This window comes from Patella vulgata, chromosome 2, assembly GCF_932274485.2.
Source record: "Patella vulgata chromosome 2, xgPatVulg1.2, whole genome shotgun sequence".
NCBI lineage: Eukaryota > Metazoa > Mollusca > Gastropoda > Patellidae > Patella > Patella vulgata.
In genome coordinates this window covers 34,079,800-34,106,766 of record NC_065880.2, presented here as the reverse complement: position 1 = coordinate 34,106,766, position 26,967 = coordinate 34,079,800, and the positions used below count along the sequence as shown (strand labels likewise).

Here is a 26,967-nt window from a genome sequence, read left to right as displayed (position 1 = left end):
TAATGTATTAAACAGTTTGAAGAATTTGTGCGTGTGGATTCACTCCAAACATTGATTACTTAAAAACAGTAGGTGATCTTTTGCCTGGTCATATACTGTGAAGGTCAATCATGTATGATAAGACAAACGAGCCGCAGACCAAATAACTGCAGACAAAACACGACGTGACCATGCAAGACGCGCAGTATCATTAATCAACAATAGTATACGGCTAATAATAATGGCGTCCTTCGCATCGTTCTCCGATCCTCACCAAAACAAAACGAATCAGCGTTAAAGTTCTCTAACATAACTAATCGTCCATCCATTATATTCTTCAAAAAATACTGACAACTCTTTATTTGCCATTGAAAGAAAGGGTAGTGGAATGTTCGAATCATTTACTTCGATTGAAAAGATTGACGGTGAAAAGCTGCTAATTGTGACAAAATGGCTTGAATGTCGCAAATTACCGGTCGCGGGCTGTCACAGTACTGGTGACAATAACAGCGCTCACTGTGGGAATTTTTCATATACCGTGAGAACTGTAATTGGAGACGCATAAACCTGCCGATTTGCAAAATCACACTTCTTGTCAAAATCGATGAACCGAGATATGCTAAAATGCGGCATGAATAAAAATTCGCTTAGTGTCTTATTTCGGTATTTTTTAACGGTTTAGTGTCAATTCATTCCTATTAAATCTGTCTTTTGTATTTACTTAACTATATTCTGCTGAAGACAGCTTGTATAAATGAATCAATTTACATGCGTAGACTGTGATAGTTTGAGAGATAATGTCAAATGCCTCTTGAAATCCTTATCGCAGAATCGATATAAAATTGCACAAATTAAAATATTGCTGTATGTATTTCCATTCTGAAAAAAAAAAAACCCAAAGACATGTTTTTAAAATTATTATTCACGATAGGTTCTAGAGAAAAGAAGTATCCATTGCAACATTACATTTAAGGAAGTCACAAAAAAAGCTAGTTACCAGTATGTTTTGAGAACCACAATAATTAATAGGTCTATCTGTAGGCCTGGCCTAATTGGGCTAACATTACAATTATTACGTATTTATTTCAAACTAAGAATCCGGAACAAAAGTCCATATAAAACAACAAACAAAATCGTCAGTAGTCGGTTGATCGTGGATGGGGGCTTATTTTCTGACATTTGGGGGAACGAATGAACAAAGTAGGAGTTAACGTCTTACATATCTGCACCAACCGGGGTAATGAAGACATACACCAAATGGTGTGTGTGTGAGAGAGAAATGGGGCTAAACGTCCACTCGACACAAACTAGGTCATTTCGGGACTAATAGATGGTTCAGTTTTATTTCAACAATTCGCCTGCGCGTAGGAGTCTTTAGCAGTGGGAGGAAACCGGAGGATTCGGAGAAAATCCACGAGGTTAGACGGGCGACCCTACTCCTTGTCACATACAAGCGGGAAATCGAAACAACGCCACTTGACTCAATGACAGACCGCCTGATCAAACGCGCCCGCGTTAACCATTTGTTCACCCAACCACCCACCAAATAGTGTGCTATGATTGACTTTTTGCCCACAAAGCAATTGGATTCCAACTATCAAAGGGCCCTTTGACGTGGACGCCAAGGTGTACACAGAATCCCGGTTGTTCGTCCCACCCGAACGACTAGACGCATTTCCTTGTCAGGACCTCTGCCCTGCGCAACAATTAAAGGGAAACCATACTAGAAAATCCAGAGGAACCTTCTCGGCCATCACTGAAAATGTACTTCGGTCCTCCCGTTTAGTAACCCAGCGCCTTACAGAAATACCGTGGTTCCCGATCTTCGGGGAAGAATACATTAATTTGTTGTAAAGCTATATCTATATCGTCGTTTTAGATGCCTATACAAGTACGTTGACATCAATATTTCTTCAAATTCTAATCAAAAATAGGCACAGAACAGAACTTAAAACAATGAAAGAAAAATTCGTGCGGTATTAATTGATAAGTTATGAAATCAAATCTATAATATGTATTATGACGCAAGTGTTTAGAGCATAATATTCTGTTATTTTAAGAATATATATTTTGCTGCAGTTTTTCACGACCGATATTGTAAGGGAGGCAACTCCAGTTACATTTGGTCTCAGGCTAGTAATTCTCAACTCATTTAACCAAAGAACGGGAATTGTAATTTGTAACCATGCGGAGAAAAACAATATTTAACCTAAATTCAAAACAGTACAGGTGATTTTTTTTAATCTTAATATTTTCATTTCTCAATTTGAAGTTTAATAATCTATTGGTAATGGAAAAAAACTCTTACATTTTACGTCACGAAATCTATAATTGTAAAATATCTGCTCAGAGACTGAATTCTACTTTTTATAGATAGTAAAAAAAAATACCTATGGTAACGGCTATCCAACTTACCCTTTATACTTTAGCCAAAATCGCTGACTCTTCGAAAAAGCCAAAGACTCCATCAGTTCAAGTCCGATCAACATGAAAATTGGCACATTTGTTCTTTGAACAATTCTGCGTCGATTTGATGAATTACATTTTTAATTTCATCCAACAACATGGTCAGTTTCTAGTCCATAGTACGACCGTACTTGTTTATTTCGGTACTAACAACAGTCCGAATAGGCATTATTTTCAAGAACCTTATTTAGTAATTAAGAACAAATTCTAGGAAATAGATAATTAAGAGTTTAAGTAATAATTTGGTAGAAGATCATTTTGATCTAATTTAAATGCTACTTCTTATTATTCATTGATGGAAGAATTTCGCCAGGGAACTGCTGCTTTAACTTCCATGGTGTGCGGTTTTGACTGTCAGATTTTTGAATTACTGGACATCTACCCTTGTCATTGGCTTTAATGTTACTTCTATATGGAATCAACATTTGGCTTTGGGAGAACCCTGTGTTAGCTGAGATACTAAATACATAACTATTGATTGGAAAATATATTGATCTACGACATGTTAGTGCTAGTTATGAATAGAAAAACCTGATTCAATTACAATCTGAAAAATACTTCCAATATGAGTAAAACCGTCACACTTGGTGATAGACGAAGTGTGTTTGTAGACTATACCACACTCTACTTCATGTTCACCATATCTTTGTAAATACTGGATCCCTTAAATGATGATCACAGATTTTTGACAAGGTTATTTCCAAATCTTTTGAATTTAATCCACCTACAAATTAAATTGCATACAACATTTTGTTACAGATTTTTATATTCTCAATTTATAAGAGCAATACAGATGTATAATATATATATATATATTGTACAGTCTACACTGTAATCTATTGTAGCATTATATATATGCATACTTATTCACATCATTAACAAAATATAAACAATTACATGTACATACAATATTACATTGAAGAAGAAACATATAAAACTATATACATCACAGATTTTATATATGGACCTTTGTTAATTTATTATAAACATAAGAAAGAAAAGTTATCCAGGATTTTTTTTTTGTGCTTTTTTTGTCTTTGGATTTATTAATATATACACCATAACATTTATAAGACAATAATGTCATTCAGATTTGATTCATAAGCTAACGGATCTGCCAATACTAATAGTCTATGAATAATCTATATTTATTGGCTACAATAACTTTATTTAAACAATTTTTAATCAATCAAATCTAAATACTAAATATGCTACATGAACAGATTTCAATCTATGATAATAAGAGTAGGACAAACATCAAGGTTAATCAAGGTGAGACAGTAGTGGACGCAGCATATTTGATTTGGGGGAAAATATGATTTGTCGCTCATATCTTGACCTGAAAAAAACATTCAATTTCATCAGATAAATGCACATCACTCTGCCTTTCTCCCCCAACCTAGATACGCCACTGCAAAAATAAATATAGCACATCAATTATTAACAAAATCATAATAATACAATGTAATTATTATTGATGTGGTTAATAAAACATACAAATATAATTAATGCCATATTATATCCTAATTGATTTCAATAAATGCTATGAATTAATTAACAATTAATTTCATAAAATTTTAAAAATATAATCACTATAAGTATCAAAATAAATTATTTATCAAATACATGTAACATACAATAGCAAATATAAATATAATAGTTTCTTTTAATTAATAATCATTGTCAGAAACAATTTACTTAACTAATTCAGCCCTATAGCTGTCTCTAACCAATTATCTACACTAAGTCACCTATATAGTAATAAATGCTCAGTAAACTAAATCCATGTCACAATTTTAGTTGAGTATTTCTACTTCCATTCATTTATTCAACAGCCACACGGTGATGTTCAAAGATAGACAACTCTTTAGTGTAACAGTAATAGAGCATGGAACATCCAGATTATTTGTAATGCCATTGGCGTGTGTTCATAAATACAGGTATGTGCACTATTCAGGTAACCATTTAGTACCTTGACTGCCTGAAATAACTACTCGCTCTAGCACCTCAACCTACCCAAGTCATGAAGAGTTATGAACTATATCTAATAATCATTTCCAAGGAATATAATTAAAAAGTCAAGCAATATAAACCATGACTTGTACATATTTACATATTGCACTATATATATTTATATGTGGAAGCATCAAATTGAATAAATATAAATCAGTACTGAAGATATTCCTTCAACATCTACAGTTGCATTACTTATGGCAAGACATTTATAATCGGAACATTTTTAAAGCTGTACCTCTTTAAACCTAATAGAGTTTGATCAGAAATAAATTATTCAATAAATGAATTCAAATCTTATGATTAGTGAATTTAAAATTTAACAATGAGCGAAATCCATGTATACAAACAAGATTTAAAATTTAAAGAAATAATATGGGCGTAGTAAACATACATGGTATGACTAATAACAGTTAATATAGATAGAACTGAATGTACATGTAAATATGAAATCATCTTACACAAACACCCTAAACATAAATAACAACTTTCTTACTATACATCCAATCTGATTAAAATACACATCTATATTTCGTTTTTGTTTTTTTTATATTTTTGAGGGCCTCCACTGCATGAAGATCTCAACGGTTGTAGTGGAAGGTTGCTTCAAGGGTCATAGGAGCAGGTTTTGACCCTATGACGTCCGACATTTGATTAACCAATCACCATTGATGTTTCTAGTGGGATACCCACAGTTCCATGCAGCACACGTCAAGAACTCGCCGTAACAGATCGTTTCATTGGCTAATCCCTCACATTAACTAGAACCCAGGTTATATAACAACTCTTCCAGATCCTAGTCTAGTAAAGACAATTAAAATAAAATTTTGAACTATAAAAAACGAAACGAAAGAAGGTCTGTGTTTTTATCAGACTGACTCTACATCATACATTTTCTAAAGTTTGAAGATGTTTCGGTATGTTTTCATTGATAGACCTTGAGCCATAGTTTATATTTGTGTTTGTAAATATTTTCTTCTTAGCCAGTTGTGCACATTCTTGATTTTAAACTATACTGATACTTAATTGGGTCAATCAAGTTCATTAAATCCAGGTATGTTTACTTTTAGTATGGAATGTATGGTGAATACATCAAGTTTGATAAATTAAATTGAAATGAAATGAAATGGGGTTTAACGTCCTACTGTTCGATAAATTAAATTGATATTATGAGTATTTATTGGTACAATATAAACAAGCATATTCAGGTAGTTGAGCTTTATCATGTAAAGATACATTATGTCAGATTTAGATACAGAACTAGACATTCTTTCTATAATAGTTTGAAAATAGATAATGCAAAATGAATGTATTTAAAATTTATTCAAATTATTGTATTGTGAGCAAAGATATTAGCCTTTGAAGGTTTGACAAGATGTGTGCATTAATGCTAACCACCGCACTAGTTGTTCGAAGCTAAGCCTCGCTTCAACATTTTTAAATTAAATCAAAATATGGCTGAACCGTTCTAATCTACTTAACATCGAAGATATATGATGGCATCGAGAATTGATTATGTTAATAAATGTCTAATTAATAGTTTATATAACATTTCAGGCCTAAAGAAAGACCTGCAGGTTTAGCTCTTGCATAATGTATGTTTAATTAAGGCAACAACTGTGAATGAACAGATACTATTACAGCCTCTGATCATTATTTGAGTGATTTTGAATTTAAATCCCTTGAAATCTACAATATTCAATGTGAATGTTGAATATCTTAATGGAACCAATATGGTATAATTCAGTTCATTATTTACAGAGATATAATGAACTAATAATGTGCATCCCTAGGCAGACGACATAAACAAGCCTCTTTTCAGTGCAATAAAATCCAAGCCATGAGGTGATCTATCATTGATATTTTGGTTTGGTTTTCTTATTCAAATGTTAAATATTCAATTTAAGTAGATTTTAGGGTGGTAAAAGTGGTAAAAAATTAGATATTAACGAAATATGCCAATGACAATTAGTAACTTTAAATTCATAATACGATTCAATCACATATACCTAGTAATTTCATATTTCATATTAATTAGATGTTTAGAATTATTGATCATGAAGTTTATTATAATCTGAAGTTACTAATTATTTTATTATCAAAAAGTACAAGTCACTGATCATTTAATATCCAAAATGACATTGCTCAGTAAAGCATGTAATATCATACTGGTCTTAATCTACATATTCTCAATAAGAAATATACTATATAACATAACATATACTTCGGCAAGATATTATCAAAAATTCATTCACAAATCAACAGCTATCAGAACAATGATTTGATTACAAGAAAAGAATTGAATATTTCTTTTTTAATAAACATTTTCAATAAAATAATGAGTACATACAGTTTGCTGCATGATTTTATCCAAACCAAATTACAACAGCTACACCTCTAATATTCATTATAATCCCCAAACAGCTTTCCTCACACTTCTGTTTATGTAAACTAACCTTTAATTTCAACTCAGATAATACAATATGTAAATAACATATCTTTCCAGTATATATTACAGATATACATTTGTTCATGTCCATAGAACATTTTAACTGACAAGCCACAATTATTGAATTTTACAACTTGATAGACTTATATTAAAGTCTTCACCTACAGTAACTTGACTATTGACTAGCTATTTTATAAAATAATATGACTATCCTATCAAAAACCTTCATATTGTCCGGGACCACCATCTTGTACCTGAGATCCGTCTACCTGTTGTAAACTACCTGATGCTTGTTGTTGTTGTTGTTGGCGAGATGTGGCACCATTCTTCTTTTTACCTTTCTTTTTATCATCTGGTTGGTCACTAAAATATATAAAGTAAAAGCTTATAAACATCTTATATAAGCAATGATTCTTATGGGAGCCATAGAAGTTCATTGAGAAAGGCACTGGCTCATTAACCAGGCGGTACAGGGTTAGAATCCTGTGTTGGCCTAGAGAGTTCCTTTCAATTTTTCAGTCTGGTTTCCCCTGTCAGGGTTTGTTTTATGTGGATGCCAATATGTACACTGGAAATCGTTTTATTTTTCATCCCATCCAAACAACTAGATTTTGTTCCTTGCCAGTCCCTCCATCCTGCACCAAGTGACAATGGGAAACCACCTTAGGAAATCCTGAGGAACTTTCGGTTTCCTGGTTAGTGAACCAGCGCCTGACTCATGGAGCCACCATGCCTACATGGAGAAAGCAAGTACAAATTGTTGTCATATTAACCAGACATTATGTTAGAGCTAAATCTGCCTATTAAAGGGCCTCTTTGGGCCTTAAATGTTCTATACATTATTAATTAGACATTTATTAACCTGTATCTCGATGCCATCTGATGGGTCTGATCTCAAGAAGAGTAGAACGGTTCAGTCATTTAATGATTTAATATAAAAATGGAGAAGCAAAGCTAAGACACAAATGTCCAGTACAGAGGTTACGATCAATCCATACATCTTGTCAAAACTACAACCATTGATAACTTCACTCAAAATAATATAATTTGAATTAAATTTTCAATATATTCATTTTGCATTATCTATTTTTGAAATATTATAGCGAGAACGGCCAGCTCTTTATCTAAATTTTACATTATTCCCCTTTAATATACTTACTTGAAGAATGGAAATATATCAAATTACTTACTTGAAGAATGGAATTACAGCTATAAGTTTATCTTTACTAACATGATCAGCTAAATCTGTATTTTTCTCAAGAAGATGATTTATAACTTTACGTAGGTAAGTCTGTAACATTTTTCTTCTAGTTGTAACAACTTTAGGATCCTTCAAAAAACAAATTTATACTGGTAACTAATATATTATTGTATTTAAATGGTTATACTTGAACAAGATATGGAAATATAATATTTCATATGATTATCTTTGATGAAAACTGACTTTATATTATTTATCATTTATACTGTAAGCTCTTTGTATCTTTTATCATATTGTAGAATTCCCAGGTTTGGATCATGACATGGGTTAAGAAAACCCTGCAGTACTTTTCAAGCCTAGTTTTCACATGTGAGGGACTGACAAGGAAAGCATGCCTAGTTGTGCAGATGGGATGAAAAACCGAGGTCCACCTGTACATGCATTGATGTGCACACTTAAGAACCTGTGACAATTGGAATTCAATTAGGCAGAGTAGTAGTGATGTCTGGGCAAAACTGTCCTTCACCCATAGTACACTTAACAATTGAAATAAAAATAAATGTTAGTCTCAAAATAACTAATGTATTGTGTTTAAAATACGTTAAATCCCTTTCAAAATATATACGGGGGGTTGGATGGCCGAATGGTTAGCACGCGCGCACTGTATCATACGGCCTGTCATTGAGTCAACTAGCGTGGTATCGATTCCCCAGTTGTACGTGACAAGGAGTAGGGTCGCCTGTCCAACCTCGTGGGTTTTCTCCAGGTCCTCCGGTTTCCTCCCACTGCTAAAGACCCCTATGCGCAAGAGAATGATTGAAATAAAATTGAACCATGTGTTAGTCCCGAAATGGACATTAAACCCCATTTCTCTCTCTCTCTCTTTCAAAATATATATTGCTATGAACAATATATTGTAACAGCCCTAATGTTGTTTAGTTATTTATAAGTTAGTTATTTATGCTTTGTCACATTCCTGATGTAATGGCCGTGTATCTGCTCATAAACCACTACTGTCAGATTTGAATTATGGGTGATTGTTTTTATTGGTCTACCTAGTTGACTTGCTCGACTTAACTTTACCACCATTGCTACCACCAGTACAGTATATCAATGATCAACTTACCTTACTACCAAGTGTTTTCTTGGGTGGAAATTCGATTTTTCCAATCAAAGGATAAACCTTTTTTAATTTTGTATGTACATCAAGAAATTTACTATATCTACGATAAACATTCCATTCTTCATCTCGTATCCGTATATAAACCTATTAATATATTATATGCATTTTCCATTTAACTGACTAAAAATTATACAGTTTATAACGGACCTGTTATACATTATTATCGTTGGTTCAAGATTAAAATCTTACTACACGTATGAGCTCTGAACAAAGACCGGCCCAGACACATAATAATTTATATAAATACACTTTTATATATCTGCACAAAAATAAAATGTAGGAGGATTATAAAATGAACAAAAGAAGGTGTTTTACTGTTTTCCATCCAATTCTAACGTCTCTATGACTGACAGCAAATTGTACATAGAATGTACTTAGATAATAACATGAAATGGGATGTAATATTTATACCTGATAAACATGATGACTGTCTGTTTTAGAACCACCAAGAAAAGCTGATGGTATCCATATATTTATCAAACTACGGGAAATTAAAGAAGACCTGCAAATAAAAATGTAATGAGTTTTTAAAAATAAAATTCTATAAAAACATGTAAAATATACTGTTTCTCTGCGTATCTACCAACCAATTACTTGGATATCTGTAGAATTACAGAGTGCCAAACCATTGACAAAGTATATTAATCTATTTCAATATGATATGTTAAATACTTACTCTAGATCACCTGGTAACGAATCATCTGATGACTGACCATCATATGGTAACTTAAATATAAAATATCAAATTATATAAATCGTCTTTACTATGTGATCATTAGACAAATATTGAGGTGAACTAGCCATTGGTCATTTTGACAGCTTTATACCCTGATATTCTTTCCATACATTATGTGTAGCTCTTACAGAAATTTTAGAAACAGAATAACAGAGCGGGGTAAATGAATAATCAAACACAGACTTGATCAACTCATTACTATTCATAAGTTCTGAGAAATTTTCATCACAGGCACTTTCAAAATAACACCACACATAATGTCTAAAGTCTATTATCAGGTAAATCATATGAAGCCGATTTTCTCTATCAGTAGATCAGAAATGTCAAGTCGACTAAAGGTGGTATTTAAAGTCCTCTATCCTACATTCTGTTGATTAGTCACTAATTGTATTGTCACTGGTTGACTGAATGTGATATAAGTGAATAGATACAGTAATAGAGATAGATAGATCTTACTGGTCCACGAAGATCTGTTAATTCTTCCTTTATACTTCTTATAACAGCATCTTTAGCATTTAACTGTCTATGTAATAGTTCATTAAACTCCATTAATTCTCCATGCATTTCTGCTACCTAGAGTTTAATAGTGGTATAATTATTACATTAAAGAGTCATGAAACTTATTGGATCTTTTGGTACCGTTTAGTTGTCCTTAAACTCTAATGAATTTAACAATTTATTTGAGTTCAATTAGTTGAGAATTAGAAAAAGAGCTGTTTTAAGCTGCATTTGAGTATTACACAACTATGACATGAGCACTACAGTACAAGTTCTGTAAATAAAAGCTTTCCAACTTCCTGGGTGGCATACTCAACTATTTTTGAAGGCTTAATTGTTTTTGTTACTTATTTTTCAGCCAAAGAACTATTTCTTTTAACTATAAGATATCTGAGTGTTGTAAAGAGACCAATACTGGATTATTTATAATACGAGGAAACCTCAAATAATTTAGTTTGTGAATATTCCACTTTAAAGAAAGCAATGGTACCAATATTGACATATTTATATTATGGAGAGTGCTTGAATTATACAGTAGACTCAATGAAAATAAGATACATGCACCAAAACAGTTAGAAGTATTTAATGAGGGCAAGACAATATATTATTGTAATATAAAAACAATATTTTGAATTGCGTTGTATAATAAAAATATACCTGTATAAGTTTTTTCTCATATTCTGAAGCCTCATGGCTATAATCTATAGATGGTTTTACTGGTGGAATTACTGGTTGGGGATCTTCTAGAGTAATACCTAGATTATCTTTAATATAATAACAAAGATAGGTTGGCAGGCAACAAAATATACGTCACAACAATTAGTCGTCCGGAAAGCCAACAAGGGTTGTCATATATTTTTTGTATTTTGTCAGAATTGAAAACATTTACAACACACTAAAATCAGATTACGAGTAACAACCCATTTGGCTTCTAGTTCGGGCTTATTCTACCATTAGGGTACAAAACATTTAACATCAATTGCCATAATCATCAGAAATTGTTGAAAATTGATAGGCTTCTTTGTCTCCTGACCTTAAAAACTGTATAAATATAAAGTCAATCTGATATTATCTTTAGCCTCTAAAGTGTCCACAAGATTTTTCACATTGATCAAGTGTCATAGCTTTGGCAGTAATCAAAATCGTTGAAAATCATTAGGCTTCCTCATCTCATGACCTTAAACACTATGCATAAATTTTAAGTCAATCGGATATTAACTGTAGCATCCACAAGATATTTAAGAGTGATCGAGGGCCATAACTCTGACAGTAATTATCAGAAATCGTTGAAAATCAACAGGCTTCTTCGTCGCATGACCTTTAACACTGTGTATCAATTTAAACTCAATCAGATATTAATTTTGGCCTTTAGAGCATCCACAAGCAATTGTGGCTGCTGGACCACCAGCTGGACGGACAGGGGTGACGACAATGTGGGCGTATAAAAATCAAATTTAATTGTTAAGATCACTGGCATACAAAATGACACCCACTTTAGTTAATAAGGGACTGACAAGCTTATAAATATTCATATTTGTTTTCCACACAGCAATATTGGTGTCTACTTTTATTACAACTAACTGTCAGGGGTTCTTCAACTTGCTGGGGGGTTGGATGGCCGAATGGTTAGCACGTGCACGCTGCGCTGTATCATACGTTCTGTCATTGAGTCAACTGGCAGGGTTTTGATTCCCCGGTTGTACGTGACAAGGAGTAGGGTCGCCTGTCCAACCTTGTGGGTTTTCCCGAAATGACCTAGTTTGTGTCGAGTGGACGTTAAACCCCATTTCTCTCTCTCTCTCTTCAACTTGCTACCAATGGTATACACATGGTCCCCAATTTTTACACCATCCCAACAACTCAACACTTTTTCTTGCCAGGCCCTCCATCCGGCATTAGCACCGGAAGTAAAATATGAAATTGATTTTAGCACACAATGTCAAAACATTCAATGTGTTGCATCTATTGTTCTTTAGGGCTGAAGACAGGATACAAATTTGAGTAATTCTTAATTGTGAACAATGAAACTTTTATGGCCACAAGCCCTCTATAACTTACCTTGGGTATCAGAGGCACCTTCTGTTCTCAACAACTGTACAGCATTTATATATTTTCTTAGTTGATGTTTTAATAACTCATTCTCTCTGAATAAACATTATTAATTATAATAAGTGAACAAATTATGGCACAAGTGTAATTAGCGATATATTTGGAGATATGTTTTATCATGGGCACATTGCAGTTCATGACAATAATCATATAACGTAACAATTCTCTGTTGCTCTCAAAAACTAATGTGACTTCAAATATAAACAACAAAATCTCTGTTTAACAATTTCTAAAAATGTCTTATATGTTACATTTGAGGTTGTATGGATATCTGACACATGGATCGTAAAATAGTAATACTGTCAATTATTCCTATAACTATTTCTGATTATAATCTTACTTTTGTAAAGTTTCATTTTTAGTCTGTTCTTTTTCATGACTAATATTAAATGATATCTTCATTTCTTCTATTTCAGCTCGTAGTGTAGAAGATATTTCCATTTCTTGATCTAACATACTTTTTAAAGACCTAGTATAATAAATAATATGGTTTTGCATATTCTTGGTTTTCAATTCAAAGTAACAAGATCATGATATATTTTAATAAAACAAAATATCTAACATAACACTACCAGCTAATAAACATATACTAAACAACTTACTTATTTTTGTCTTCTACTTCATCTTTATGTAACATCATAGCAACAACAGCTTGTTTTAAATCTTCTGTAGTATATAACATACATTATGAGTATATTCATATCCACATAACATATTTGGGCTAACAGTTTGATAACTACATTGATCACAATTCTTCTTGTCTGACGTTGTGCGTCAGACGTTATGCGTAATCTCTGAGATTATAAACACAAATAAATATACTCTTACCTGCTGATATAGAATCACTTCTTCTATCTAACAACACTTCTGTATTACCTCCATCACCTTGTGTTCTCCTCCTTAAAATAGCATCATTAATGTATTCAATATATCTAAAATTAGTCAAAAAATAAGTGTAGATTTAGAACATACTTTGCAATAAGTACCGTTTGACTGTGGGAAGTTCTTATTAAATCAGTCAATACTGATAGCTACACGAAGCAATGGCTTGACATAGACTTTAGAAGCTGAAGTTAGAAGTTAATAAAGACCATCTAATACTTAGTCTAACAATATTTGGCCTACACAGTAAAATAAATAACTAACCTGTTAGAAAGTTGTGAAAGACTATTATGATGAGCATTAGTTGATACAGTATCTTCAACTGATAACATTGAAACATCCAATGAATCAACTGTAAAATATAAAACCTCATATATTATATCTTATTCATTCCATTGATATAAGTAACAAGCAGTTGCCATGCAAGATAAGACCACATTTTGCAAGAGATGGACAGAGAACAATCTAAAAACATGATTTTTTTATATAATCAGGGGCCATAATCCAGTAAGTTACAATCCGACATGTGCCAATATCGAAAGAAACCAAGATCTTTGGGATATAAACATGTTTTAAGAGTCATCAAAATCAGACAAAAATTGTGACCTCTAGAGGGTCCACAAGCTAAAAACATGATATTTTGTACAATCAGGGGCCATTATCCATGAAATTACGATCTGATACATGCCAATAATGATTTTAATATATGTAGTAAAGCAAACTTTTATTTACCTGATGTACCTAGAGGCATTTTTGATTTATTTAAATGTAAAAGGTCATCATCTATTGGATGACCTGAAGGTGATAGAGGTGTTAATGTTGTAGTACTTTCCCTGGAAAAGACACAATCATATGATATTTTCAAAGAATAATTTTCTGGTAAAATTTTTACGTTCCTTTTTGTTAAGATTCAGTGATCAAATCATTAAATGAAATGAAATAAAATGGGATTTAATGTCGTATTTTTCTGCACCTACTGGACCTAATGAAGACAGGCATATGCAATGCAATGCATTATGAGGTAGAGGAAAGTTTGCCTCTAGAGTGGCATTTCGGCCTACTTTTCATTGAATTCCTACTGCCAAGGATTCTTTTAGGTGCACACAGGTAGACATCGTTTTTCATGCCATCCAAATGACTAGATGCCTTTTCCTTGCCCGGCCTTCCGTACTGCTCCATTGACCAGAGGAAACCAGACTGCAAAATCTTGAGGAACATTCTTGACCAACACTGGGATCGAACCCAGGACCTGCCGGTTAGTGAGACAGAACCATTCTTATTGAGCCACCGTGACCATGTAGCTCCTGAAAAACATGAACACTTGGATCAAGCAAAATAAATTACTTTAGAACATACCAAGTACTTACCCAAAATCTACATCTTCAGAACTAAATGATCCTAAACTTGATCGTGATAACCTGTCAGCTGATAAATTAGATATCGAGCTAACCGTACTCGACACAGAACGATCAAATGATGGGTTGTCATGTTTTATAAATTCTTGGTGCTGCATCTTTTGAGAGGATTTAACAGAATCGGATGAAAGTATGTCAATAGCTTTAGTTCGTGTGGAATCACTATTTGGAGTTGCTTCCCTTTTCACAATTTCTTCATTGGATTTGAAACTGTTTTTTAATATTTGTTTATTAGAATTCACAGTTGTTGCGTCTTTTTTATTTTTACTTGCAACCACAATGCTTTCATCTTCTTCATCAAAACTAACAATATTAGCTATCTTCTTCTTTTTCTTCTTCTCTTTTCGTTTCTCTGTTCAAAAGATGTCAAACTTAACTTATTGAAGGAAAAACAGGCCTAAGTCAAATGTTATGTTTAAAATCATGCACAATCAAAAGTACTTTACCCTTACCAAAAATACCCATTTATTCATGATATTGCTCATAAATGTATTCAAATAAATTAAATCAAAGCTGACGATCGTCATTTGCATTTTTTGAACAAAGTTTAATTTTTCAAGGCTTAGTCGTCCTAAAATTGTACTCAAATTTTGATTTAACATTCAATGTTTTAACATGAGATATACAGTACAGTACAACACAGACAAACCAACACTGTCTATCAAACTATGAAATAAATCAGTTTGACAGAGATAAAGATGAATGTACTGTATTATGTAATAGTGGATTATAGTCAGGAGAATGAAGTGACATGTTAATTTATATTGTAATAAAATAATATGTAGTTTAACATCTGGCTGCACCAAATGGGTTAAGGAAGATGGGCATACACATTGTAGTGTGTTATGTGGGAAATTTTCGACAGATAATGGTGGTTCTACAACACATCATTAAGTTCCAAATGCCAAGGGATCTTTTACGTGCATGCCGTCCAATCTAATTCTAATTACACTGATTGACACATTATTATCAATAATTAAATTTTTTGATAGTTTGATGCGCAATGAAACAAGCTCCCACCTGTACTGAGATTGATTGTTTCGAAGGTTTATAAAGACTTTTTTAAAGAAATTTATGTTTGGTAATATGATCATTGTTTACATTATAATAAAACCAAACATTTAGGAACACAATCTAAGCCAAAAAATCTACTTACCGTTAACAGCAATAGTTTCACCAGCAATAACAGGTTTTGGTTCACTTTCTTGATTTTTGATTGGGTGATAATTTGTGTTTATATGCACACTGTTCTGTGATAGGCTACTTTTGTTTAATTCACTTCTGTCTATTGTTATAGCAAATAAAATAGAACCTAGACCTGGAAAAAAGTATATCCATAAATTATAACTGTATTATATAACAAGTATGTCTAAATATCATAACTGTATTACATAACAATAAATATGAATGAGATATAATTTAGAAGCATGATAACTTTGATTCTACAAAAAAAAATCTGTGCTTAAAAAAAATAAATACATTTTTGTTCTGTAAAAGATTATGATTATGAGAAGCATGTCAAAAGATCTCTTCTGTACTGATTTATGCAATTGGTAAACCGGCTATTTTAGTCTTAGAAATGAACAGATTATTGTATTCTATATAGACTACTTTATCAGACTTTATCTAATTCATAAGGATTCTTTAATGTTACACTTGATATAAGGTTATAATACCCAAAACATTATTTATTAAACACTAATACTATCTTTATTTCTATCATCATTATCATCCAATAGTTATGAACTGCAGATGCATTTGATCTGCTCAACTCCTTTCAACTTTTTAATCAATGGAGAGTTTTTTTTTAATTTGATCATATCCTCATTAAATTCATAACAACTTACCTGCTGCCATCATAGGCAGCATACTACTTCTTTCTTCATCTCGTAAAAATGACCAATCTTCATAATACTGGCTAAAATTACACATCAATCAAATTAAAGATGTTGAACAAATATTTGACATGATGATTTGTCATATAAACAGAGAAATCATTTATTTATATGTAAAGCTGTCAGATATTATATAGTATTCCCATGATTAATCCCAATGATGATAATCCTGATAATCTTATGTTAGGAATACAAAGATCAGATTTTATTCAGAATGCTACATCCAAATATCTTAATTAATGTCCTCTACCCTAATCCCAAAATACATAGATGAAATTCATTAATTATTTGCACCTATCAAATTGCTTATCACTCTGCTTAAGCTTGAGCAGAAAAAGCTCATTATCGAACTTTGTCAAATTATTGATGTGATGAAAATATATACTATCACGTCCCAAAGCATCAGCAAGACAAATAGCTAATTTCTGCTTAGGTTAATTAAGCTGAAAATGTTCATCATGAAACTACGTCAAAACATTCACCCAATGAACACCAAATTAGAACATTCTATCTCAATTAGAAGAAGAGTTATAGAGTTGCAAAATGTGTGACAGACAGACAAACCCATTTTAATAGACCCCTGCTTTCACTCAAATGTAGGTGGGGTACAAAATAAAAGACAATGAAATCTGTGCCAAACTTTAAATGTACCTTAATAGTTCTATTTTCTCTAATAACATGTGCATATAACGTTCTAGAGAATGTTCATTAAATGATGCACGTAACCAGGCTCTTCCTCTTCCAGTATCACTATCAATATTCTTTAAACTAAAAAATCTCTGAATTTCATGTTTAGTTAAATGTTCCTTCACATAATGCCAATACACTGTAAAAACAAAATGTTCATATTACTTACTTGGATATCTAAATTACATTATAAAAGATAAGTTGACAGGCAATGAGATTCTATAAAGGTTGAAACCTTATGTATCTTTAGATAAATATCAATTCCTTGGATCCAAACTCTTGATCAGATAACAATGACAAATATAACCCTTCTCCACCTTTGAAAAAATCTGTTTCGTGAAAAAATTTAAATTCAATCTCAACCTCCCACTGTTCGCAGTGATATCAACACGTCTACAAATGACATTGACATAAACGCTTACATACTATCTTATCATTTATCAAATGATAATAAATAAAAGATAACAAATAGGATATCATCATATATTATACATATAACTTAATATAAGGGTTAAACTTAGTATTTTATACTATAGCATGTTATGTTTAAAATGATCTGTGAATGGTTGCATGTAAAGCCAAAATAATTCAATTTTTAGGTCTTTGGGAAATTGATAAATAAATCCCCTTTACCAGTAGTCTCATCTACAAATTTATTATTTAGTATTTCAAAACCTAAAATATTGGAACTCAAAGCTTTTGAGAAGTGCTATCAAGCAATTTTTGTTTTTATTTATAAATGTTTTATTTTCTCTTAAGAAATAGGAAGCAAAATTTCTACAGATGATCTCCAAGAACAAAAGTTCTAATTTGTGTGGCCTAAGTACAAGACAGCAAATATTTTGTGAATTTTAATGTGTGCAAGTGTGAGAAATGAGAATACTGTTCCCATCGAGTGATAAGTGATATTAAGACTATCAGTATGAGGTAAACAAATGGGGTAAGAAGACATCCTGGCAACAGAATCAATACACTTAAAGACATGTTTTGCATCTAGAATAGATATCACATACTCAAGAAGATTTTTGTCAATGACATCTAAACTAGAAATACACAACACTGAGATTATAATTCTATAGAATACAAATACTGGTCATTACTGAGTGATATTTTGATTAGGATTCTGGACTTTATAAAACATCACCACACCATCATGCAGTAATCACCAGAACTTGTATTCCATAGAATTACATCAAGTGTAAACTATGGTAGGTCTTCTATATACAATGTACTAGATTAAGAAGTAAATAAAATGTGACTATACCTGGTTCCCCTTCAACATTTTTAATATCAGAGAAAAAATCTGTTACTTTAGATAATCCAGTTATTTCACCAACTTGTCTGAAAGACATTAGAGAGGATATATGTAATCATGATTACAGACCTGGTTTTACTGTACCTGAAGTAAAGTCAGCTAAAGATATACCTAACAATTTTAACTTTGTGCCAGACATAGATTAAAGATATCAACAAAAATGATATAATATAGCGCAATAATACTAAAACCAAAGTTTTTATTGTGCTTTTCAAATATTCATGTAAACACTTTTGTAAATAGGAAAGTCTTTAAATGAGGTTTAACTGCATTTGAGGAATCAATGGTTCTAATGTTGTAAGGCAAAGAGAGGAGCAGAGAATGAGAAAGATCTTTTTGTTATTTAAAGATTTACTGAAAGATCTAGAGTTTGTAAACTGCATGAAGTCTTTTCACATGTGTACTTGTTGGCATGTATTTGAAAGAACCCTTAACAAATGGAATTTAATGAAGAATAGCTGAAAATCCAAAATTTCCCCTCATAGCACAAAGCATGGTATTAGCCTGTCTTCATCAGTTTGGTTGGAGCAGAAAAGTAGGACATTAAAACCCATTTCATTTCATTTAATAAGCAAATAAAGTACAACACTTAAGTCATGAAGTCATCATCTACTTTGTAAAACAGTTTATAGAATATGTGACTTCTTACTTGATAGCTAATAAAGCTTTATTATTCTGTTTCATTCCATGTTGTAAAGCAGTTTCCCAAGCTGAACACAGACATGATACCCTGAGAAAAAACAACAAAAAAACGTATACATACACAGGTAACAGACATTTAACATCTTACTATGGAAGTAAATGAAGACATGTAAAACTTTAAAATTAACTTATTTTTTCTTCACATTTTGACAAAAGAAAATGTTACAATTCACTAAGACCCAGTGCTTCAGTTGGTGTTAGGCTGAGATTGAGATTGTTGTTTACTAGTAAATATAATCTTCAAAAGTGGATTAACAAGTTTAATCAAATTCATGTAGATATGGGTGTCAATATTAGTTTATAAATTATTATACATAGGTCAATCTGTATAAATATAAAATATACCTGCTATCCCCATCAGCAGCAAGTTCTGATCTTCCACCAAACCTTACTTGACACTGAAAAAACAAGATGCTATTGTTCAAAACAAAATAAATTCTAGAAAATCCTTTCCTGTTTCCTTTGTCTACAATGAGATGTTTATTAGCTTGATGAATGCCACAAGAATCACATGTAAAATTTAAATGTTTAGCAAAATTTCCACTAAAAAGTTTAGCTTATACATTCATAAGAAATTCTGGGCCAAGAAAGTCAGCCTAATCATAACATAACATTCAAATTTACATAGCACAATAAATACTTGTATTAGGAGTCATACTATCGTGGTTTCCCTTTGTCAGTGGTGCGTGACAATGTCATAAGAGTTTCTAAAATCTTTCAAATACAGAAAGTAATAAACTTTCATCATATGAAGAAAATATATGTAATTTATTTACCTGTTTAACAGAATCTAACAGACGTGTCAGTATATTCTGTCTTTCAGTTAGGCGAGGATCATCACCTGGAACAGAAAATCTATTGTTAACTATATATACATAAAACTAGAGTAAATTATTATCTGGTCAAACGTTTTTAAAACAATAAATAAACTGATCAAGCTTCAGAGCATCTTTTTTAAAATAATAGGTACTAAAAGTACTTTGAATTTTTTCTGACTAATAAAACCAAATGTTAAATTTGGACTTCCTCAAACAAATATAATTCATATAAAAATATCCTATTGTGTGGTACAAAATACAATTGATTTTCCACTTCCTGGAGTTCAAAACTGGTATGTCTCTTGAAAAACAACTAGATAATATAAATTATAATGCATAATACAGTTGTACCAAGTACAAATAGTTACGATCAGTAAACTATCATTTACTGATAATATCAATATCAAACTAATCTTTGTTTATATTTAAACACTTTCAATTGTTACCAATTAATCTAATTATAATCTACACAAACAACCAACTAGTACATAATCAAACCAAATCCAACACAACACAGGACCAATTATTTATAAAAAAAAATATGAGTTTATCTAGCTTTGAATCTTTGTACAATGTAACAGCCTTATACATATTCAAGTATGCCTTTCCAAATGATCCATCTCTTTACTGCCAAGGACCACTAATAACCACATTTGATAAACACCAAATAAATGTTTTAAGTATACAATCAAAATGTTAAGAAATGATGTATTTGTCTTGTCTGAAAGATTCAGTACAAAATAATGAGCAATTTATAGGAGTTAATTCTATTTTAGAGTGATCACAATAATTTTTTTATTGAGTGATGACCTGATAAATGCAAGTTTTTGTAAACTTTGCCATCTGATACTTAAATGCAGGAATATAACCAGCAAAAAGTCCATTACATGTTGGGGAAACAATAATAAAACAAAATTAAAGTAGGTAGTTGTCTGCAGAAACTAAGGTGATTGTTAGTCCAAACACTTTAATCCAATTCAACATGACAACAGGATGTTGGTGTCTAACTTCTTAAAAATGTATCACAGATACATGGTGTGTGTGTTTTCATTTCCAGATCATAAACAGTTAAAATGTATTTTACATGTATTTCATTTCACTGTATATGCACATACACCTTATGATAAATAATCCCATTTTCAACTTGAACCTAACTCAATCATAAAATTTAATAGGTTAATTGATTAACAGAACACAAATTCTAGTTGGAACAATCACTGGATTTATTACAACATTCCAACGAAATCCTCTTGTCATTATCAAGCACATTGAATGAATGATAATTGATAGTGTTTTTAGTACTGATGAATAATCTCATGGTTAACAATTTTAATAAATTTAAAATAAATCCAGTTAAATTTTTAAATTGAACCAGAGACTTAAGAGAATTTATTGAAGGTGTTTTAAACTGTTTTCACAATCTGTTTCACAGGGGTGTTGCGAAAAATGACTGCCTTGTAAGGTCACATGTAATATAGGTCTACGTGTGATGTCACATTATGTCATGTGAATAAATGTCTAAATAATAATTTATATAACATTCGAAGCCAAAATAAATACCTGTAATACTATATACATGTAGGTAGATTTAGCTCTTACATAACACATCTTTAATAATTTAAAAAATTGTGGTTTCGATTCCCCATCTGTCCAATCTTGTGGGTTTTATCTGTGTCCTTCGGATTCCTCCCACTGCTAAAGACCCCTCCGCACGAGCGAATTATTGAAATAAAATTGATCAATGTGTTGGTCCCGAAATGACCTACTGCCTGAACCATCGTAAATTTTAAATGGATTTCTTTGATTATGAATAAACTACTTAACTTTGGTTATTATAAACTTACCTGTGTGTTTGAAATCAACTCTCGTTCAATAAAATCCATTGTACAACTAAATATTCCAACGAATAAAAAAGTTCTCTCTTGACAAATTTGACTATTTACTTGTTATTTCGACTGACAGGAAGACAACAATGCTTTCGTCACGTGTTGGGCGAATCCAATAGAGCTGTTGCAAGGGTGGTTTGACTTTGACAGATAGTTTGACAACCACGTGTTGCAATGAAAACAAACTGCGATCGTTTCGATCGTTTGAGTAACGAAAATTATGAATTAAAGGCAATTACATAGGAGATTTATATTGAAACCATTGATCCCCAGTCTATCAAATTTTATTCACTGATTGCACGGATACGAGTCGTAAAAATAAAGTCATATATAAACTAAAAATATCCTATCTTCTTTATGTTATAAATAATTTAACAAGGAACATGAAGCTCACCTCCGAAGTCTATGAATGTATTGTTAATTTAATAGCATTCTTTCGATCAAATAATAACCGCTTCAATAACATCTATAAGCGTGTTGCGGCAGCTCTCAAAGTGCCCATTGGGTGGGTATATAATGCTAATAAGCCCGTAAGACCCCGTAAGAAGCGTGACATTAATGCCTGATTCAACAGTTTTGATCGCAGCGTGATAAGGGAAACTATCCACAGTCTGTATAGAAAGGGTCAATATGTAAGTACAATTATGTCCTAGATTCCAGATACATTATTCAAATACACTTACGGATGTGTATTGGTGAGAGAGTGGAGGAAGGTGCAATATTTCATTTTTCATACTGTAAATATGTTCTCTATCATTAACTATCTTTTTAATTTATTGTAAATGCTTATCACATTATCACCCCATAATTGTAAATAGCCTGTACGTATTAAATCTATATATTATCATTTTATATATCATATTAAAGATTATAATCATGGGTAATATTTAAGGCCTGTAAAACGAATGTAATTGTTTTTGTGCGGCATGTGTGTTCAAAAGAAAATTGTCCCATCCGAGTCGCTAATCAAATAATTAAAACAAAATATTTCAAAAGGTAAAGTTACAAACTTTGCAGAGATTTTACTAGAATATAAAAGATGGTAAGTGTGTGAACGCTTAAACTCAATGCCGAGACTTATAGCTTATTCTTAAACCAAATTTGAATTGTCGTAACAAAAAAGAAAATCGTTTCGATTTGCTATCTGTCACCCCTTATACGAAATGATATTTTCCGAAGTGTGACGTAATCAGCTTCCATATTGGTATTTTTCTTTGCCAAAAGTTTGTGGGATTTCAATTTTTCAAGAGAGAACTTTTTTATTCGTTGGGATAATTAGTTGTGCAATGGATTTTATTTAATGGGAGTTGATTTGAAACACACAGGTAAGTATATAATAACCAAAGTTCAGTAGTTTGTTTATAATCGAAGAAATCCGTTTAAAATTTACGATGGTTCAGACAGTGGTTTGTGTCCAGTGGATGTTAAATCCTATTTCTCTCTCTTTAGTCAAAATTTATTTCAACTCATATCACAATAACTTTTATCAATATCAATTATCAAAAATCGATAAAAATTAAGTAATTTTTTTCATAGATTGGTGTACACTAATTTTATTTAGATTTGTACGCCTGGTGTGGCACAGCATTTGTACCTTGCACGAAGAAACTTTAATTTGTACTAATTGTCATGTCTTCCGTAATCTGTTGACGATCTGCAATAAACAGGGGTTCTGAACAAACACACATTTTTCAAGGGTAACAACTACAATGTATCTTAACGGTAAGTAGTGGTCGACTAAGTGAGCTAGTCAAAGTGACCCAATCAAGTTGTTGTGTGTGGCTAATGTACGTGTGCAGTGGTTGCTACAATTTCAAATTTCAGTGGTACTTTTTAAAATTATACGCCAGGCAAAAATAGCCTATTTTATCACGCATGTCCTTCACGCTTGAAGTTTTAGGTTGCATGCCAGGATTTAGTAAGCATTTTCATTGCATGTGTGAGATCTCATCAAAATCAGACATACTCTGCAGACTAGACCCTACCTAGGGTTAAGTTTTAACTTCCTTAAAAGTTAAGGGTTTTTCCATCCCATTTCCTTTTTTTAATAATCTTATTACTGTCTGATTCATCGTAAATTTTAAACGGATTTCTTCGATTATGAACAAACTACTTAACTTTGGTTATTATAAACTTACCTGTGTGTTTGTAATGAACTCCCGTTCGATAAAATCCATTGCACAACTAATTATCACAACGATGAGAACAATTTCTCTCTTGAAAAATTTGAAAATTTACTTGTAATTTCGACAGAGTCGATGTCAACAATGTCTTCGTGACGTAATGGTCGAATCCAATATACCTGTTGCGGGGGTTGGTTAACATTGAAAGATAGTTTGACAGCGCGATCATTTTGATCGTATATGGGTTTGGGCGACGAAAAATATCAATTGAAGGCAATTACATAGGAGATTTATATGGAAACCATTGATCGCCAGTCTATCAAATTTTCTTCACAATTAAAATATCACTGATTGCACGGATACTCGTAAAAATAAAGTCATGAATAAACTATAAATATCCTATCTTCTTTATGTTATAAATAATTTAACAAGGATCATAAAGCTTACCTCCGAATTCTCTGAGTGTATTTTTAATTTTATACGCATTCTTTCGATCGAATAATAACCGCTTCAGTAACATCTTAAAGCGTGTTGCGGCAGCCCTCAGCGTGTCTATTGCCGTACTGGGAGCCCGGGTGGGTATATAATGCTACTAAGCCCGTATGACCCCGTAAGAAGCGGAACATTAATTCTCGATTCAACAGTTTTGACCGAAGTGTGATAAAGCCCGTTAAACGAATGTATAGTTGTGTTTGTGCGGCATGCGTGTTCAAAAGTAAATAATCCCATCCGAGTCGCTAATCAAATAATTAGAACAAAATATTTCAAAAAGTAAAGCTATAAAATTTGCAGAGATTTTACTAGAATGTAAAAGACGGTAACTAAATACAGGAATGCGGGTAGTTATGTGTGCGAACGCTCAAACTCAATGCCAATTGTCGTAGGTATCCAGACCACTCGGACCAAAGACTACTCGGACTAAGACCAGTCGGACCAAAACAAGACCAGTCGGACCAATTAAATTATATTATAAGGCTAGACAATATGCTATTTATTTATTATTAAATCACAATACAAAGAAGCAAATAATTCTTATACGGAATTCTTATATTTAGAGTTGTTTGGTTCAATTTTGTGTACGGAAAATAAATCAACGATTAGTTTTAAAATTAATTAATAATGGTGCCAAAAAAAAATATCAATCTAATTTTTCTTTACTCTTGCAATGAGACTCGGTATGTCCAGACTTTTGACAGTTTCTACATATACGGGTATACTGTTCTTGTCTGATAGCCTAATTTTACTTTTTCCACATTCGCGGTATCCCCAGTGGTTTCATTCCGTTCTACCCCACTAACCCCTGGGTTACTATATATGGAGGGGGGGGGGTGGAGACACGTTTTCAAGTTATCCGCCCTTGATGCGTTAATATAAACAGCACATAATAATACGAAGACCGGACGTTTATATGTCCCTTTTTAAACGTGACTACAAGTGTGGTTCTCGATATTTTGCGATTTGGAATACAATTATCAATTTATTCAAACAACACGTTATTATTAGTTCGAGTAGTCATATTAAAACACACACAATTAGCAATTTATTCAAATAACACTTTATTATTGGTTCGAGTAGTCATATTAAAATAAACACAATTATCAATTTATTAAAATAAAATTTTTTTGTTGGTTCGAGTAATTATATTAAAACAAACGAAATTATCAATTTATTAAAACAACATTTTATTATTGGTCCGAGTGGTCTTTCTGTTGGGTCCGAATAGTCTTTTTGTATGGTCCGAGTAGTCTATTTGTTTGGGCTGAGTGGTCTATCAGTTGGTCCGACTGGTCTTGAACCGAGTGGTCTTTGGTCCGAGTGGTCATGGATTCTTGTCGTAATTGTATTTGAATTTCCTATGCTGTCACCCCTAATACGAAATGATATCTTCCGCAGAGTGACGTAACCATCTTCCATATTGGTATTTTTCTCTGGGAAAAGTTTGTGATATTTCAATTTTTCAAGAGAGAACTTGTTTTCATCGTTGTGATAATTAGTTGTGCAATGGATTTTATCGAACGGGAGTTCATTACAAACACACAGGTAAGTTTATAATAACCAACGTTAAGTAGTTTGTTCATAATCGAAGAAATCCGTTTAAAATTTACGATGAATCAGACAGTAGATATCATTATATAGTCCCAGTCCAAATACTCTACCCGTCTTTCCTCCTTTTGCGGTTTAAAAACTGAACTATCAAATACACCATCACCAAGCAGTCTAGCAAAGGGATCCAAACTAAAAAGTTAAAAGTTTCATCACTCAAAATAGTCAAAATAAACAAATCTAATAGGCCTATAGTAAAATACAATAACAATGTCACAATGCAAAAGGTAAAGGTAAGGTAGTTGCCCTTAAAATTAGCTCAAAATTAATTGTAACTGTTTATACAACATCTATACACATTGTTCAATCTATTTATTCACCTGTTTCCATTTTATTTTATCCCATTTTCCTCTTTATCATGTTTATTGTGATTGAGGTTATTGACGCCTCCATAAATAAATTCAGTCAGTCATGTCACATGACTTCAACTTCCGGTAAATTGGAGTTCTTTCCCTTCTAAAGTAGGTAGTCATGTTGGATGTTTCTTTCTATAACCTGAATTAAATC

The 26,967-nt window shown here is 32.1% G+C and overlaps 1 protein-coding gene across 1 annotated transcript; it reads right to left on the bottom strand.

The window, feature by feature from the left end:
* Window positions 1–3,200: 3,200 nt before the first annotated feature.
* LOC126809476 (sorting nexin-29) lies at window positions 3,201–26,895 on the bottom strand. The gene is made up of 22 exons (XM_050534083.2): window positions 26,781–26,895; window positions 20,307–20,371; window positions 19,876–19,928; window positions 19,478–19,558; window positions 18,778–18,854; window positions 17,478–17,652; window positions 16,779–16,849; window positions 16,088–16,249; window positions 14,884–15,283; window positions 14,249–14,349; window positions 13,781–13,868; window positions 13,463–13,533; window positions 13,237–13,300; window positions 12,975–13,103; window positions 12,584–12,669; window positions 11,183–11,289; window positions 10,484–10,600; window positions 9,968–10,017; window positions 9,703–9,793; window positions 9,235–9,375; window positions 8,098–8,237; window positions 3,201–7,270 (listed from the first exon to the last, which is right to left on the bottom strand). The coding sequence occupies exons 1-22, from the start codon at window positions 26,788–26,790 to the stop codon at window positions 7,123–7,125; spliced, it is 2,427 nt and encodes an 808-aa protein (XP_050390040.1). The 5' UTR covers window positions 26,791–26,895; the 3' UTR covers window positions 3,201–7,122.
* Between the last annotated feature and the right edge of the window lie 72 nt (window positions 26,896–26,967).

Bases quoted from the DNA above. Each gene is read 5' to 3' on its own strand.
- LOC126809476 (XM_050534083.2), bottom strand. The intron at 19,929-20,306 runs GTAAATAAATTA...TTGTTTTTTCAG, and splicing joins TGTTAGATTCTGTTAAACAG to TGTCAAGTAAGGTTTGGTGG. The intron at 18,855-19,477 runs GTAAGAAGTCAC...AATGTCTTTCAG, and splicing joins AAAGCTTTATTAGCTATCAA to ACAAGTTGGTGAAATAACTG.